The 18304-nt window shown below is 41.9% G+C and overlaps 1 protein-coding gene across 2 annotated transcripts; it reads left to right on the top strand.

The window, feature by feature from the left end:
* The first annotated feature begins 838 nt into the window (after window positions 1–838).
* Window positions 839–18140, top strand: sidt2 (SID1 transmembrane family, member 2). 2 transcript variants are annotated; one of them, XM_058413834.1, is made up of 27 exons: window positions 839–1740; window positions 3658–3779; window positions 5076–5240; window positions 6010–6055; window positions 7900–8001; window positions 8545–8628; window positions 8902–9001; window positions 10138–10203; window positions 10296–10389; window positions 10513–10571; window positions 10781–10792; window positions 11191–11229; window positions 11386–11463; window positions 12119–12234; window positions 12311–12384; window positions 12493–12559; window positions 12683–12756; window positions 12911–13034; window positions 13336–13453; window positions 13553–13689; window positions 15841–15949; window positions 16039–16115; window positions 16248–16294; window positions 16382–16487; window positions 16614–16724; window positions 16891–17004; window positions 17295–18140. In XM_058413834.1, the coding sequence occupies exons 1-27, from the start codon at window positions 1525–1527 to the stop codon at window positions 17355–17357; spliced, it is 2520 nt and encodes an 839-aa protein (XP_058269817.1). In that variant the 5' UTR covers window positions 839–1524; the 3' UTR covers window positions 17358–18140. The 2 variants fall into 2 exon arrangements, with proteins under 2 accessions (XP_058269817.1, XP_058269818.1); XM_058413835.1 differs by lacking the exon at window positions 10781–10792.
* The last annotated feature ends 164 nt before the right edge of the window (window positions 18141–18304 follow it).

Below are 18304 nucleotides of genomic sequence, written 5' to 3'. Positions count from 1 at the left end.
GGACAATTTCGGACAATTTCATGCTTTGTGGGAACAGTTTGGGGATGACACCTTTCTGTTCCAACATGATTGCACACCAGTGTACAAAGCAAGGTCCATAAAGACATGGATGAGTGAGTTTTTTGTGGAGGAACTTGACTGGCCTGCACAGAGTCCTGACCTCAACCTCTGGGATGAATTAGAGTGGAGACCTCACAAATGTGCTTCTAGAGGAATGGTCAAAATTTCCCATAAACACACTCCTAAACATTGTGGAAACAGACAAAGCTGTTATAGCTATAAGGGCGGGTCAACTTCATATTAAATTAATGTGCATGTAAAGGCAGATGTCCCAGTTTTGGTCTGGCTCGTAGTCTCTAATTCATTCCAAAGGTGTTCTATCAGGCTGAGGTCAGGACTCCACACCAAACTCACTCATCCATGTCTTTATGGACCTTGCTTTGGTCACTGGTGCACAGTCATGTTGGAACAGGAAAAGATCATCCCTAAACTGTTCCCACAAAGCATGAAATTGTCCAAAATGTCTTGGTATGCTGAAGCCTTAAGAGTTCCTTTCACTGGAACTAAGGGGCCGAGCCCAACCCCTGAAAAACAACACCTGAACTTTTGGTAATATAGTATATGTAGTCTTGCCCCTCCCAACATGGCGGATGCGTTGACGTAGCTAGCAACAGTGAGATAGCAAATCATCTATTTGCAGTAATACGAGTCATTGCTCAGTGGACAGGGTAAATCATCCAATCGTGACACGGAGACTGGATTCGTTAGCCAATCATAGGACAGGAAACGGTTTTTTTTTGTTTACCGGATTTGTTGACATGGGTTTATTATCTTACCACACGTGGGCGCTGTTGAGTGACCCAGAATGAACTCGTTTGTTTTCACTGCCTTAAGGAGATTTCTAAACATCGTGAACTCCAGCAGGCGTTTTGCAGAAGTAGACGAAGACTAAAGGACTAAAACGGTTGCTGTGACACTTCATTCTACGGAAGACGGCGGAAATACACGACCTGTCATGCGCGGTGTTTATTCGTTCTTAAATCAAAGCCGAACAGACTTTAGCGGTTAGCGTTGATGCTAATGCTAACAGCTGGCACTATAAACATCTAAGCCTGTATTTTTCTGCACTTTGACCTTTTGTACAAAATTGGGTCTCGAATCTCATCCGGTTGTCTGCAAGCAATTTAGCAAGCCACACGACTGCTAATATATCCTATTGGAGCATTAATGTCATCATGTTATTTCTTCTAGAAGCTAGCTAAGTCTCAACGGTGTCAAGTCTCCGGGTCACGTGAGAATTTCTATTGGAACATTTACGGGTGATAACAAACCTCACCTTTTTTTTTTTTAAAGAAGAAGAAATTCAGTTATTGTTATTTTTTATGCCATGCTATTTTTCATACCGGATCCCTGACGTTGGATGATTACGTCACACACGTCATCACTTCTTCATCTTGGCTGTGAAGACTCACCTGAGCTCTCAGGCAGATTTGTGAGAGTGCTGATGAAGCTGACAGAGGCAGCATGGCCAGCTGCTGGAAACCAACACATTCTTCTCTGAGATGCTTCTTGTTGTTGTTGTTGTTTGTGTTGACGGTGGAGGGTGCAGGCGTCGAGGTCAGAAACACCTCAGTGCAGGTGATGCAGAAAGATGGAGAGTTTGACAAGAGCTACATGGACAATGTGACGAGTGAAGTGCAGATCATCTATACCTTCAACCACACCGTCACACGCAACAAGGTGAGCTCCAGCCAGCACTGCAGCCACTGAACCATCAGACCTGATATCACGGTGGTTTTGTTTATGTCTCAATAGCCCACTTCTGGACATGTTGTTTTGTTGCACATCTTAGAGATTCACTGTGATGCCAATAATAGAGCTCAAAGTATCCTTCCATACTCATACTGATCTGACACTGTTATTTTAGTTATGTGAAACATCCTGTTTTATTGTCTCTTTATTTACCTTGTTGACATCTCCATTCTCTTTGTCTCTGTGTTTTGCTTCTCTGCTCCCTCTTTCCTTGTTCTTCTTATATTGATCGAACCCCAAACTGACTCACTCTCTAAATGAATCATTGTAATACTGATTTTGCTCTAAACTGAGTGTTTCAGTGAATCTCTATAATACCGATCTAACCCTGAATTGACTTCTTAAATGAATCACTGCCATTCAGATCTAATATTAAACTGACTCTCTAAATGAATCTCTATAATACTGATCTAACCCTGAACCGACTCTCTAAACGAATCTCTATAATTCTGATCTAACCCTGAACTGACTCTCTAAACGAATCCCTATAACACTGATCTAACCCTGAACCGACTCTCTAAACGAATCCCTATAATACTGATCTAACCCTGAACTGACTCTCTAAATGAATCTCTATAATACTGATCTAACCCTGAACCGACTCTCTAAACAAATCTCTATAATTCTGATCCAACCCTGAACCGACTCTCTAAACGAATCTCTATAATACTGATCTAATCCTGAACCGACTCTCTAAATGAATCTCTATAATTCTGATCTAACCCTGAACCGACTCTCTAAACGAATCTCCATAATTCTGATCTAACCCTGAACCGACTCTCTAAACGAATCTCCATAATTCTGATCTAACCCTGAACCGACTCTCTAAATGCATCTCTATAATTCTGATCCAACCCTGAACCGACTCTCTAAATGAATCCCTATAATACTGATCCAACCCTGAACCGACTCTCTAAATGAATCCCTATAATACTGATCTAACCCTGAACCGACTCTCTAAATGAATCCCTATAATACTGATCTAACCCTGAACCGACTCTCTAAATGAATCCCTATAATACTGATCTAACCCTGAACCGACTCTCTAAATGAATCCCTATAATACTGATCTAACCCTGAACCGACTCTCTAAATGAATCCCTATAATACTGATCTAACCCTGAACTGACTCTCTAAACGAATCTCTATAATACTGATCTAACCCTGAACCGACTCTCTAAACAAATCTCTATAATTCTGATCCAACCCTGAACCGACTCTCTAAACGAATCTGTATAATACTGATCTAATCCTGAACCAACTCTCTAAATGAATCTCTATAATTCTGATCTAACCCTGAACCGACTCTCTAAACGAATCTCTATAATACTGATCTAACCCTGAACCGACTCTCTAAATGAATCTCTATAATTCTGATCTAACCCTGAACCGACTCTCTAAACGAATCTGTATAATACTGATCTAATCCTGAACCAACTCTCTAAATGAATCTCTATAATTCTGATCTAACCCTGAACCGACTCTCTAAACGAATCTGTATAATACTGATCTAATCCTGAACCAACTCTCTAAACGAATCTCTATAATACTGATCTAATCCTGAACCGACTCTAATCTAAGTTAATTGTTACAATTAACATTATTGGCTTTCTGCTTCTGGTTTGACTCTTTACTTGTAATTTAGCTTTTCTTCTTTATAGGTTTAGTAAATCTTCTTGTCTGTACAGAAACCGTTTAAAGAATCGCCATTTGTTGGAGAACTCATTTGCATGTTGCAAATTTGGGTAACCTTGCAAAAGGCAGCATTGCAACCATGATTAGTGCACAATGTAATGAGTATTTTTGTTGGCTTTCTCTCTCTCTCTCTCTCTCAAACACACACAGACGGAAGGGGTTCGTGTGTCGGTGGAGCTGCTGTCAGAGAACACTAAGAGCCCTGTGTTGTTTGTAGTGAGGCAGAAACAGGCCGTGCTCTCCTTCCAAGTTCCACTCATCCTGCGAGGCCTGTGAGTATCCTGTCACTTAGCGACCTCGGACCTTTCTGAATACTCCTCCTGATCCTCTTTCGATGATTTTAGACATTTCAAATATAAATATTCTCTGACACACTTCAGAAACTTCAAGCTTTCATCAGTTTCCTGTGAACTTTTAAAACATTAAAACACACGCTGATGACCAATGGACCGATTTCCTGTTTCAGAAGAAATCACAAGGATGGTTACGTAACATCCAAAAAAAGAGGTTGAACAAAACAACAAATTCTTAACATTTAAAATCCGTGCTGCTAAATCACTGCAGCTAAGAATTAGCATGTCGAGTGAAGACATGATCCACATGGTATAAAATCCAAAATTGTAGTCTGTGTAAATTTATTGGTACTGTAATATTTTTTTATTAGAGCATTCTCTGATAAAACCATATTGAGGCTTGACATAGTGACTCATAGAGCTGCACAGCTCCTGCATAAAAAATATTCCAAAGGTCCTTATTTGTCTGATGTGAATTTTAGATTTGTGTGTGTGAGAGAGAGAGAGAAAGAGAGAAAGCATCATAAAGTCCTAAAGTTAATCACATGGCATCCTCAGCAGTAAAGAATTTGTGAAGGGTTTAGTTCCATATTCACATGCGCACACACACACGCACACACACCCTCACACACACGCAGACAGTGCACATGGTTCAGGTCACAAGTTTCAGTTCCTCCGTGTTCGCTGGTTCAGATTGTGGATTTTGAACAGATTGTGGATTGTCACATGATCAATGAGTGTGTTACATTTTTCACTCTGGATGAACTCATTTATGTAAATGCTCTTGAGGGCAATTTTAGGCACATTAGACACCCACCCTAGGGCACTTAGTTACATTTCGTGGGTGAATTTTTAGGGCACATAGATAACCTTGTAGCACTTAAAGCATGTTGTGTTGCTGTAAGAGACTTTAGGGCACTTGGATAGTATTAGGGCACTTGAAGCAGTCTGTGGTGCTATAGTGGATTTTGGGTAACTTTAAGGTATTTGGGGCAGTTTGGGAAGGGTCTTTGGTGGACTTTGGGGAATTTTGATAGCCTTGTAGAATTTAGAGCAGCCTGAGCTTTTATGGGGAATTATAGGGCACTTGGCAACCTTGGAGCAGTTTGTGGTGCTCTAAAGTTTGCTTGGGTTCATATAATGGTCTTTGGGTCAGAGAAATGTAATAGCAGTTTGGTGGCCTTTAGGGGAGGGGATGCTTTGGTGACTCTAAGACATTTAAGACTCCTCTCTCTCTCTCTCTCTCTCTCTCTTTCTCTCTTTCTCACACTGCAGTTACCAGAGGAAGTACCAATATACGCAAGTGAGACGAACTCTGTGCCAGCCCCCAACGCTCGCCCTCTCTGAGACCCAATTCTTCTACGTGGACGTGTCCACTCTGTCCACCTCCAGCGTCCAGTACCAGCTGCGGGTCAGCAGGGTAGAAAGCTTCACGCTGCAGTGAGTCTCAACTTCATCATTATCATCATCCTCCTCCTCACTCCCATACTAATAAATTCTGTGTTGACACAATACAGTGGTATCACCTTAGGGCACTTTTTGGTTCCTCTGGGCAGTTTAGAGAGCATTGGGTTTATTTAATGGTGTATTAACCTGAAATGCTTACCTGGGCACTTTAAGGCTGGTTGTGGCATTTAAAGGCAGATAAAGCAGTGTCACAAACAAATTACTGTGGATCACTTTATTGCTTTGAAGGCACTTTTATGGAACATTTAGGTACATTTTATTGTTTTTTTGACCGTTTGAGGAACACTTTAGGATCACTTCAGCATGTTGTTGTTCCTTGGGACCAAGTGATGACAGAAATATCACGTGGCCTTTGAGGCACTTTGGTGTTTAAGTGGTACTTTATGACACTATTTGTTTATGAAATGCTGGTACGCATTATTGGGATGCATTAAGGCATTACCTTGTGGTGATTTGGGGCATGTTAGGGCACTTGCATGACTTTAAGACCCTTTAGATCTGTAGGGTTAGTGGGTTAGGGTACTTCTGGGCTTTTATATACTTAATATACTCTATATACTTAAGTGTACCTCTGTTGATTGAGGCCTTGTTGTCTCTATTCTCCGTACAAGCTTTATAATCTCACCCCTCAACACTGCCCTCACTGTGCTTGTTGTCTAAGTTCGCTTGACAATATGATGACCTCATCCCCTTGTCATCATCTGAGCATAATGATTTAACAGCAATGTCCTTTTTTTTACAGGACAAATACGAAGTTCAGCTTCAATGCAACTCCGTCCCAACCCCAGGTTCGTGTAAACACAATCACACACACACACACAAATGTATTTATTTATTTTAGATAAAGACAAAGAACTTCACACACTCTGTGGCACTGGGCAGTTTGGAATATATTAGGGTGGTGGGGGTGGGAGCTATTTGGCACTTTGAAGCCTGTAGGTCACTAGGCACATTAATGCCCTTTGGAGCTCTTTGGATCGTTTAACCTTTTGGTCACATTTGTTGTTTTAGGTCATTTTTTAATGCCAAGAGTCTGAAAGTCTCTTAAGACCTTTAGGGCACTTCAGGGTCTCTAGGCAATGTAAGGACATCCCTTTAAGATATTTTGGGGCCTCTTAAACACTAGACACTTTAAGGACCTTTTTTAAGGCACCTCGGGAGTCTGTAGGATATTACATTGTGTAACAAATGGTCCTTTAGGGCATTTTGGAACATATTTATTGTGTCTCCCAGCAGTTTATGATTGTTGTATGATTGGACTTGCTAATCATTTACTTTTACTGGTTTCACATTAGCCTTTGTGAAACAGGGTGACGTGTCCACCCAGGTAATCTTCGGCAAGGGTGTGTGTGGGTGTGTCTCTGTGTGTGTGTGTGTGTGTGTGTGTGTGTGTGTGTGTGTGTGTGTGTGTGTGTGAGAGAGAGAGAGCTAAGGCAAACTGAGACAGGGTTAGTCTATTTACCGGTAGGAACTGAGAACTGACTCTTTGCAGCAGTGAAATGTTATGATTGGAAATGTATACAAACACACATACACACACACTCACACGTCACAGGTTCTTTATGAAGGTCACACAAAGCCTTGAATGTAAACAGAGCACTTGGTGGCATGGAGTTTGGCGAGTTGGATCAGTTAAATGGCATTCGTAACATTTCACTAACAAGGAGATTGCGATGTTTACTGAAAGAAGGTCTTTGTATTTTATACTTTTACACACGTTAAACTTCTGAGAATTCTCTTACACATTAAGACTTTAATATGTGATTTTATACAATACCACAGACTTTCACGGACTAAGAATCTTAAAGATGATCATGTGCATATCAACAGAGGCACTTTAAAACAGTTTAATATCATTGTTTCCGGGCCATACAGAGAACTCCTGTGTGTTTGAGTGTTCTGTTGGATTGGAGGTCAATGAAAAATTATTATGGTTAATTATTAATTAGAGCAAGGGGTCTCCAACACGTGTACAAATTGATAAAATCAGATTGACTCAGTAAACCCCCCGCCTCTTTCTGGTGTTGTACCGAAATCTGGCTCCTTAAACAAATCATACTCCAAGTCATACAGCTGTTCATTAATCGATTTCACATAGAGCTAGCACCAAGACCGTACCTGGAAACATTATATGAACTTAAATCTATAAGCACAAATTGAAGTAGTTTGGATAAAGTTAAAAGAAAACATGGCAGATTTTTACATGGATGGCCAGCGGCAATGAGAGCATGGGATCCTGCCGCTGGACCACCAGGAGGCCAGTTTGGTTTATAGCAATAAGCGATGTAAATAAATGTTACTAATGATATGACACTAGTAGCTGTTGGACACCTAAATTTTGTCAAAGTAGCTCTCAAAGGAAAAAAGGTTAGAGACCCCTGCTCTAGAAACTTCAGATGCCTCTCAAAAAAAAAGGTCTCTTGATGGATCCATTTAGCTCTCTTTAGAAAAAGACCTCAGTAAGTCAGCCTGTGAAGCTGTTTATCTCATGAGTCTCAGTGCACTTTGCATTTTGCACGATTTTGGAGATTCATTTAGGAGCCATTTAGTGACCATTAGGGCAGTATTTGGCAACTTGGGAAATTTGTTTTCATTTCCCCTGTTTCTCTTTCTGGGTTTCTTTCTACTGCAGTTTTTCAAGTATGGGTTTCCGGATGGAGTGGACACAGTTATTGTGAAAGTAAACTCAGAGAAGAACTTCCCCTGCTCCGTTATGTCTATTCAGGACATCCAGGTCACACACACACACACACAATCCTCTTCCTCTAAATTTAGCCTGTATCTTTGTTTGTATGTAAAACTGTTACTCTGACTTCTCCTCATTACAACTTTTGTAAAGATTCTGTAATATACTCTAGAGTCAGCATAATTAAAAAAAGCTCAAACATAAAAAAAGAACAAATTTGAATGAAATGACTGAGTTGTATGAATCTTTCATTGTAAATCTGTAACTTCCTATTGTTCAACTCTGATATATAGCCTTAATCCGTAATTGCAAACCAAATTCTTTATCAATTTCTTTATCAATCTCAAAGCTCAATGCTAATTTTATATATCTGTGTATATAGACTTGAATTAACCTTTATAATCTAAAACCAGTAATGTTAAATAATTCAAATCTTAATTTTTAAGACACTTAATGTTCTGAGACTTTATCAAAACTCTTGAAACACACACAATCACACACTTTGAAGCAATGTAGAGCATTTCAGGGAGCAAGGAGATCCTAAATTCCTGATCCTAACCTTTAACCGCTCGATTTTTCCTTACTCTTCAGTGTCCTGTGTATGATCTGGACAACAACGTGGCCTTCATTGGGATGTACCAGACCATGACCAAGAAAGCTGCTATTACAGTACAGGTAACATCATCTTTCTTTTTTCACCACATGACCATCATACAACCTTGTACTGCATTAGGAAAATGTGTTTATAGTTTCCCAGTTTTCAAAACGGACACCAAAATACATCATATCGATGTTCTGGTAGTATCACCGTTAACCTTCATCTTCATTCTCCTCAGCTCAGTGCGGTGCTTAGGATGAAATACAGGTTTTAATCGTACATTAGCTAGGTTAAATCTCTCAGCAGTTACTTTATGTCACGATAAAAACTGGACCTGTTTTGCTTTCCAGAGGAAGGACTTTCCCAGTAACAGCTTCTACGTGGTGATCGTGGTGAAGACAGAGGACGAGGCGTGCGGCGGGCCGCTCAGGTTCTACCCCCTCTCACCCGGTGAGCCAATCACATCCCGGTGTCCTGGAAGTACACACAGTCATCACTCACTCTGATATGGCTGTGTTTTAATCCACTGCCTGTGTTCCAGCCAATCACGTTTCACCTTAAATCATAACACTGGAGCTTAATCAGACGTGATATTGTACTTTACCGATGTAAGTGACATCATTATATATAAGTATAAGCTCTGTGTTTTGTAGTATTATCTGAAATAATAGCTATGTGGGTTATTTCCTAACAGTAAGTTGGCTATGAGCCGTGTGAGTCAAATGATTCATGCATTAAAATGCTCACTTGAGATTCATTAACACCCTGATTCAGTTCATTTACTGATCGACTCATTAAAAGAACTGAATTGCTCACAAATGAATCCTGTGGATTTGCTAGAGAGATGAAGTGTTCTACAGCACGTAATCTTCTTTTGGCATTTCCCTTCAGGGGTCACCACAGTGAATCATCTCTCTCCACCTCTCCCTATCTTCTGCATCCTCAACACTAACACCCACTAGCTTCATATCCTCATTTATTACATCCATATACCTCCTCTTTGGCCTTCCTCTTTTCCTCCTGCCTGGCAGCTCCATGTCCAACATTCTCCTACCAATATACTCACTCTCCCTCCTCTGAACATGTCCAAACCATCTTAATCTGGCCTCCCTAACTTTGTCCCCCAAACATCCAACATGAGCTGTCTCTCTGATGTACTCGTTCCTAATCCTGTCCAACCCTGTCACTCCCAAAGAGAACCTCAACATCTTCAGTTCTGCTACCTCCAGCTCTGACTCCTGTCTCTTCTTCAGTGGCACTGCCTCTAAATCATACAGCATGGCCGGTCTCACCACTGTCTTGTACACCTTCCCAACACCTTTCTCCACCCATTCTAACCTGCCTGCACTCACTTCTTTACCTCTTTCCCACACTCTCCATTACTCTGGACTGTTGACCCCAAGTACTTAAACTCCTGTACCTTCTTCACCTCTTCACCCTGTAATCTCACTGTTCCACGTCCCTCTCTTTCATTCACACACAAACAGAGCGTAATGATTCCATAAAATCGACTCAGTTTATTCTTATATCACTCCGACATGAGGACCTTGAGTGTTTTTTTTTTTTTTTTTGGTTTTCTCTATCAGATGAATTGCTGGATGCTGGAAACCGGAGCAAAACTCTGGAAGTGGTCGTTTCTCCGGCCATCGACTGTGAGTCAGAGAAGTTTCATCCACTTGTAAACTCGTTAATAGAATAAGTTCCTGTTCGCTAACTCTGTGTGTTCTTGTTTTTCGTGTCATAGCCGAGGTGTACATTATAGGAATGCTGTTCTGTCTCGGTATCTTCCTGTTCTTCTACGCAATGACCTTCATTTTGGCCTGCTTTGAAAACAAGAGGTGTGTGTCTCTGTCCTTGTGTGTTAATGTCCATGTGTCTGTCTATATCTGTGTTTTTCTCTCTCTCTCTGTGTATGTGTTGATACATTTTGACTATTGGTGTTTTTCCTCTCCATTTTACAGAATGCACAAAAAGAGGGAGGGGCTTCTGAACCCAGCTGATATGTCACCGGCGGAGACAGGTAACCTAGCAACCATCATTTTTAGTACCGCACTGTTTGTTCTCAACTTTGTTTCATAGAAGGACACACACACACATGCCCTTTGCTAATGCAAACAGTTTTAACAGTATGCTATTCTATAAGGTTATTGTTTTTGTCTGCTGTAATAAACATGAATTGTTTTTTTTTTTCTTATGCCATTTTCTCTCTCTCTCTTTCTCTCTCCTCAGCCTCTCTCTTAGGTAAGACGTGCGAGTGTGTGTACGTCTTAGTGCTTTCGTTTAGTGTGTGTGTTACTAACCCTATTCTAAATGTGCGATATTGACACACCAAATCCCACTCGCTAATGGCTAATTAACTCTACGCTAATGCTAGACAGGAACAAGTTTGTTTGTTTGTTTTTTGCTAAACATCACTACGATGTTGCATTAGAATCTTTAGCTGTCTGAGGGTTAGCTCCAATGTTTAGTTCCATGGGAACATAGACTAGAACTGGCTGGTGGGTGGGGCTACACTCTTGTGTGAGCAGAGCATAGCACTGCTACTGTTGCCGACTGTGTGAAGCAATTTCTATTGAAGCTACAGTAAATGTACAGAGAGTGTGTTGGTGTACTTATTAGTGTGTGTGACCATCTTCCAGGAAAAACGCCGGCTTCTCCTTATGAATACGGATCAATTGGTGAGTTGTTTGTGTGTATTTATTAAACACTATTTGTTCTTCTGTAATTCATAAATCACTAATTTATTCGTATTTCTCTCTCACGCTTTCTCTCTCTCTGTTTCTTTCTGTCATGCTCTTCTGTCTCTCTCTCTCTCTCTCTCTCTCTCTCTGCAGCTGATAACGCCAGCACGTTGAGCTCAGGACCTGCGACAGACAGTTTGGCCTCCACTGAAGCCAATTATGGATACATGGGTATAAGATAAACACCTACTCACACTGACCACTAGGAACAAATATTCACTAAATGACCACCACACTCTCTGAAGCCCCTCCCCCTAGCCTGCTCATTGGATATTCTCCGCCATTTCATTGGTCTGTTTTCACCCCTCAGGACAGGAGGCTTTCAAGCGTCGGCCAATCAGCACGCACCACATAGTCGTCCGCTTTGGTGACACGCCCACTCGTTCGCTAAATCAATAGAGAACTGCACGATGAGCTCGGCCAATCACAATCCAGTCCTCACTAATCAGCAACCACTGATTCATAATCTGTAATATTTCATCATCAATCAGAGGAGAGAGCGCTGATTTTAGAGCATGTGCTGATAATCGGTTATGACAGCAGACAGTGCTTTGCATAAGTATGTACCCCCTTGAACATTTTCTGTCTCTTGCTCTCTCTCTCTGTCATTATTAACCCAAAAAAGGTGCTCTAGGTTGTAATGTTGTTACAGAATGTGGGGTGTTAATACTTATGCATGGCACTGCTCTAGCATTTCCATTTTGATCATTCAGGTCATCATTGTTGTGTGAAAATGAATAATCAGCATAGGCTTTATTCTATTTAATTATTCAGTTCATTCTTTGTTCTAATATCACGTGTGTGTGTGTGTGTGTGTACGTCTTAGAGCGCTCACTGGACACAGTGGGTCGCTGCAGACAGGAGTCTCTGAGCTCAGTGGAAGAGGACGACTACGACACCCTGGCTGATATAGACTCGGACAAGAACATCATCCGCACCAAGGTCAGGGCTTCCTCCAGAGCTGAAGTAAAACTGTGTGTGTGTGTTAAAATGTCTCACACTGTCTCTATCTCTACAGAAGTACCTGTGTGTCTCTGATCTGGCTCGGAAAGACAAGCGCGTGCTGAGCAAGAAGTACCAGATTTACTTCTGGTAAGCAAACACACACAGTCCTCTGTCTCTGTGAGTTAAAGCTTTGAAATATAGCAATAAGTAATGATTATATCATGATTATAGTGAAATATAACATGGTGTGTGTAGGAACATTGCCACCATTGCTGTGTTCTACGCTCTGCCCGTGATCCAGCTAGTCATCACATATCAGACGGTGAGATGATAAAATATTACATCACACCTCTCTCTCTCTTTCTCTCTCTCTATCTCTCTCTCTTTCTCTCTTTCTCACTCTCACGTGTATCCGCTATGGGATTATTTGTGTGTTTATTTACAGGTTGTTAACGTGACAGGAAATCAAGACATCTGTTACTACAACTTCTTGTGTGCGCATCCTCTAGGGGCTCTGAGGTGTGTGTGTGTGTGTGTGCGAGATTATTTTAGTTGGTTTAGTGATGTGTATCAAACCAGATGTTTAGTTTTGTGGATATAGTATAGTATAGTGAAAGATGTGTGCCATAATTTAAGTAATGTGTCTTAAACACATTAATGTGTGTGTGCACAGCTCATTCAACAACATCCTGAGTAACCTTGGTTACGTGATGCTCGGGCTGCTGTTCCTGCTCATCGTGCTGCAGAGGGATGTCGTACACAAGCGTGCACTCCTGCGCAAGGAAGCAACAGCTCTGGTTAGAATTTATACACACACACACACACAGTTTAACACTAAATAGATTTGCTCAGACAAGTGTGTATATATACATAGTGTGCACATCATGTGACTGCAATATGTGTAACCGATCAACACTGTCCAGTGCTCTTAACTCCGCCCCCAAAGTACCTTAAGTTCCATGAGCAGGTATGGAATATCATACTTGCAGAGTATTTGGTACTAAACTGAAAACCTGTGGGAGGGGGGGGGAGCAGTGTTTTATTTTACAGCTGCCAAATGTTACAGTGCTCATTCTTCCTGTGTGTGTGTGTTTGAAGGAGTGTGGCATCCCCAAGCACTTTGGTCTGTTCTATGCCATGGGTACAGCTCTTATGATGGAAGGGTTGCTGAGTGCTTGTTACCACGTCTGCCCCAACTACACCAACTTTCAGTTTGGTACACACACACACACACACACACACCACAGTAACATGCTCAGCATTAAAGCAGTACTCTTTGGGTCCACTAACTATGACGTTTTTGTTTTATTCTCAGACACATCGTTTATGTACATGATCGCCGGTTTGTGCATGCTGAAGCTATATCAGAAGAGACACCCAGACATCAACGCCAGTGCCTACAGCGCCTACGCCTGTCTCGCCGCAGTCATCTTCTTCTCCGTGCTTGGAGTAGTGAGTAACTTGCTGAAACAGATAAGAAACTAACAACTTACTAGATGACTAACGTCATCGAACAGCGACAGCAGTGGTTCAAGTGGTCCTGGGTTTGGAGGATCGGGGTTCAAGCCCCAGCACCACCAAGCCCCACTGTTGGCTGATTGAACAAGGCCCTTAACCCTTCCTGCTCCAGGGGCGCTGTATCATAGCTGCTCCTGCGCTCTGACCCCAACTTCCTCAGCTGGGATACGCAAAGAAAAGAATTCCACTGTGCTGTAATGTACACTATATTGCCAAAGGTATTCGCTCACCTGCCTTGACTCGCATATGAACTTAAGTGACATCCCATTCCTAATCCATAGGGTTCAATATGACGTCGGTCCACCCTTTGCAGCTATAACAGCTTCAACTCTTCTGGGAAGGCTGTCCACAAGGTTTAGGAGTGTGTTTATGGGTATTTTTGACCATTCTTCCAGAAGCGCATTTGTGAGGTCACACACTGATGTTGGACGAGAAGGCCTGGCTCTCAGTCTCCGCTCTAATTCATCCCAAAGATGTTCTATCGGGTTGAGGTCAGGACTCTGTGCAGGCCAGTCAAGTTCATCCACACCAGACTCTGTCATCCATGTCTTTATGGACCTTGCTTTGGTCACTGGTGCACAGTCATGTTGGAAGAGGAAGGGGCCAGCTCCAAACTGTTCCCACAAAGTTGGGAGCATGGAATTGTCCAAAATGTCTTGGTATGCTGAAGCATTCAGAGTTCCTTTCACTGGAACTAAGGGGCCAAGCCCAGCTCCTGAAAAACAACCCCACACCATAATCCCCCCTCCACCAAACTTTACACTTGGCACAATGCAGTCAGACAAGTACCGTTCTCCTGGCAACCGCCAAACCCAGACTCGTCCATCAGATTGCCAGATGGAGAAGCGTGATTCGTCACTCCAGAGAACGCGTCTCCACTGCTCTAGAGTCCAGTGGCGGCGTGCTTTACATCACTGCATCCGACGCTTTGCATTGCACTTGGTGATGTATGGCTTGGATGCAGCTGCTTGGCCATGGAAACCCATTCCATGAAGCTCTCTGCGCACTGTTCTTGAGCTAATCTGAAGGCCACATGAAGTTTGGAGGTCTGTAGCGATTGACTGCAGAAAGTTGGCGACCTCTTCACACTATGCGCCTCAGCATCCGCTGACCCCGCTCCGTCAGTTTACGTGGCCTACCACTTCGTGGCTGAGTTGCTGTCGTTCCCAAACACTTCCACGTTCTTATAATACAGCTGACAGTTGACTGTGGAATATTTAGGAGCGAGAAAATTTCACGACTGGATTTGTTGCACAGGTGGCATCCTATCACAGTTCCACGCTGGAATTCACTGAGCTCCTGAGAGCGACCCATTCTTTCACAAATGTTTGTAAAAACAGTCTGCATGCCTAGGTGCTTGATTTTATACACCTGTGGCCATGGAAGTGATTGGAACACCTGATTCTGATTATTTGGATGGGTGAGCGAATACTTTTGGCAATATAGTGTATGTGTGGTGATAATAAATGCACTAAACTGTCCATTATTAGCTTATGGCTGTAGATATTATGATATATGATGTAATTTATTATTTGATAAAAAGTGTAATCCCTGGTTAGCACTGTTGCCTCACAGCACGAAGGTCCTGGGTTCGAATCCCGGGATGGAACAGGCAGGGGCCTTTCTGTGTGGAGTTTACATGGTCTCTCCGTGCCTGTGGGGTTTACTCAGGGTACTCCGGTTTCCTCCCACAGTCCAAGAACATGTACATTAGGTTGATTTGTAATTCTAAATTGTCCATATGGACTGGTGACCTGTCCAGGGTGTACCTGTGCCTTTCGCCCAATGTGTGCTGGGATAGGCTCTAGCAGATCCCCGTGACCCTAATTAGGAATAAAGCAGGTATAGAAAATGGATGGATGAATCCCTGGTAAATTGCTGGTGGTGTAAGAAAATAATCAGCTACTGTGTGGAAACAGTAACTCGTCTTCATCACACCAGCCCACTGTTGATTTATTTTCCGATAGCAGAAGCACACACCGCTTTATTTATAACATATTATATAGAGTGTTGAGATTAAGAATGATGCTAAGTTCATGACACTTTTCCTTCTGTCCATATAATATGTATGGTGTGTGTTTTCAGGTGTTTGGGAAAGGCAACACAGCATTCTGGATCGTCTTCTCAGTGCTGCACATCCTGTTCACTATGTTGCTCAGCACTCAACTCTACTACATGGGCCGCTGGAGGCTGGGTGAGCATGCACGCACACACACACACACACACACACAGTAGCAAAAACACAGAACAGGAATAGCTGATGTGTGTCTGTGTTTATTTCAGATTCAGGGATCTTGCGCAGGATCCTTCATATGATCTACACAGACTGTATTCGCCAGTGCAGTGGACCCATGTACATAGTGAGTCACTCATCCTCACACACACACACACACACACACACACACACAGTCTCCCTCTTACCTGACTGACTTCCTGTCTCACACACCACATACAGAAGAGAAGTGTGTAATGTGTGTTTACTGTTCTTTAAGGATCGGATGGTGCTACTTGTGATGGGCAACATTGTGAACTGGTCTCTGTAAGTGTACACACACACACACACACACACATACTCAATATACTCAGTTTTCCATGCATTGTAATGTATTTCCTTATGTGTGCACAGGGCTGCATATGGTCTGATTAAAAAGCCAAATGACTTTGCTTCGTACCTGCTGGCCATCGCCATCTGTAACCTGCTGCTGTACTTTGCCTTCTACATCATCATGAAGGTATATACACACACACACACACACACACACACACAAACATTTCAATATATATGTCTTATAGATCATTAAGGTTCTAGTTTTTATGTAGGTGCTTCTCTAATATGTCCTGTGTGTGTGTATGTGTAGCTGCGGAGTGGTGAACGGATCCGGTGTTTGCCGTTGGTGTGTATTGTCTTCACAGCTGTAGTCTGGGGCTTCGCTCTTTTCTTTTTCTTTCAGGGACTAAGCACCTGGCAGGTGAGACACACACACACATACGATAATAAGAGCTATACTTGAACTACACTACATTACTGTACACTGGGACAATTACTGTGCATTTTCTGTAAACTTGTATGTGAACAAAGGACATGTTCTTTTTATGATGCCTGTTTATAACAAGAAGAAGTCTGTATGGTTTTAGAAAACCCCAGCAGAGTCCCGTGAGCACAACCGCGACTGCATCCTCCTCTCGTTCTTTGATGATCATGACATTTGGCACTTCCTGTCTTCAATTGCCATGTTTGGCTCCTTCCTGGTGCGACACACACACACAATGTTTGATTTTCAGCTTAGATTGAGATTTACTTTTCTAATTTGTTTTTAAATGCATCTGTCTTTATCTCTGCATGTACTTTCAATATAGTATTTATTTTATTTAACTCATCTCTTTAACCTTTTCCGATTTGAAACGGTATTTAGTATTGCCTCTAGTCATAGGTTTGTATTCATTTACATTTAAATAATTTCAGTCGGAATAATTTGATTGAACTTCCATTCATGTTCCTTTTTATGTATTGTTCAAAAAATATATATATTTTTCCTCAGGTTCTCCTGACGATGGATGATGACTTGGACACGGTTCAGCGAGACAAAATCTATGTCTTCTAGCACCTTATTGAGTAACTATAGAAATGTACGTTCTTCGCCTGGTTGCAGGTGTTAAACAGTTGGGGGCGGGGCTCCCGGTGGAACATTGATGCTGATAGGACAATAATGTCCCACTCAAACCTGCCACATTATCACAGCGCTGGCTGAGACTGCAAGGTTCAGAGCAAGCCTCGGAGCAAAGAGAAGAAACCTGCCAAGCAAACAGCAATGCATTTACACACCGCTGGTGTTTTCACTTGTATGCTGAGTGTGTGTGTGTGTGTGTGTCCTGTCAACCTGTGGCCTTCTTTGTTTTTGATCTATGGTCCTGTGGGATGGAATGTAAGCTCACTGTACTTGACTACGCTTTTTCTAAAGATGATGATCATGAATGATGTAGATGATCATGAGTAATGATGATGATCATGAGCGATCTACTTTGGAATCTACTTTGTAATGTCTGTAACAAAAAAAAAGTAATGGTTTTAATGACAGACAGTTGCTGAATAAAGTATTTGTAAGTTTTTCAATACTGTGAATGTTGTACCACTACCACCTTATTTACACAACTCGAATTAGCATTTACTTACTGATTAAGGATCAAAATATGATGCTATCTTTACTAAAAGTGGGCGGAGTTTACTGTTACCACCTTGAAGTCTTTCCAGTATTATATTCCACTTACACCACAGTCATTTTCAGACGTCTACGAAAGAAGTGAGTTCCTGTTCTGACTTAGACAAATTGTTAACACTGGATATTCCCTCCCTAAAGGGGGAAATAAAGATCTTATAGAAAACTTTACTATGTTAATGAATGTCCAAATTTATGCCATACAATTCACTCCGGAGACAATAATGTAACAGCAGGAGCATGTTGATGTATACCCGTTGTTTCTGGTCACACCACTATCAGCTACTTTTGCAGTTAATGAATCGACCCCGGGGCAGCATGGTGGCTGTTGCCTC

This window comes from Hemibagrus wyckioides, linkage group LG17 (assembly GCF_019097595.1).
Source record: "Hemibagrus wyckioides isolate EC202008001 linkage group LG17, SWU_Hwy_1.0, whole genome shotgun sequence".
NCBI classification, from domain to species: Eukaryota; Metazoa; Chordata; class Actinopteri; order Siluriformes; family Bagridae; genus Hemibagrus; species Hemibagrus wyckioides.
Note: the sequence above shows the minus strand (reverse complement) of the source record. Positions and strands in the feature narration are given on the sequence as shown.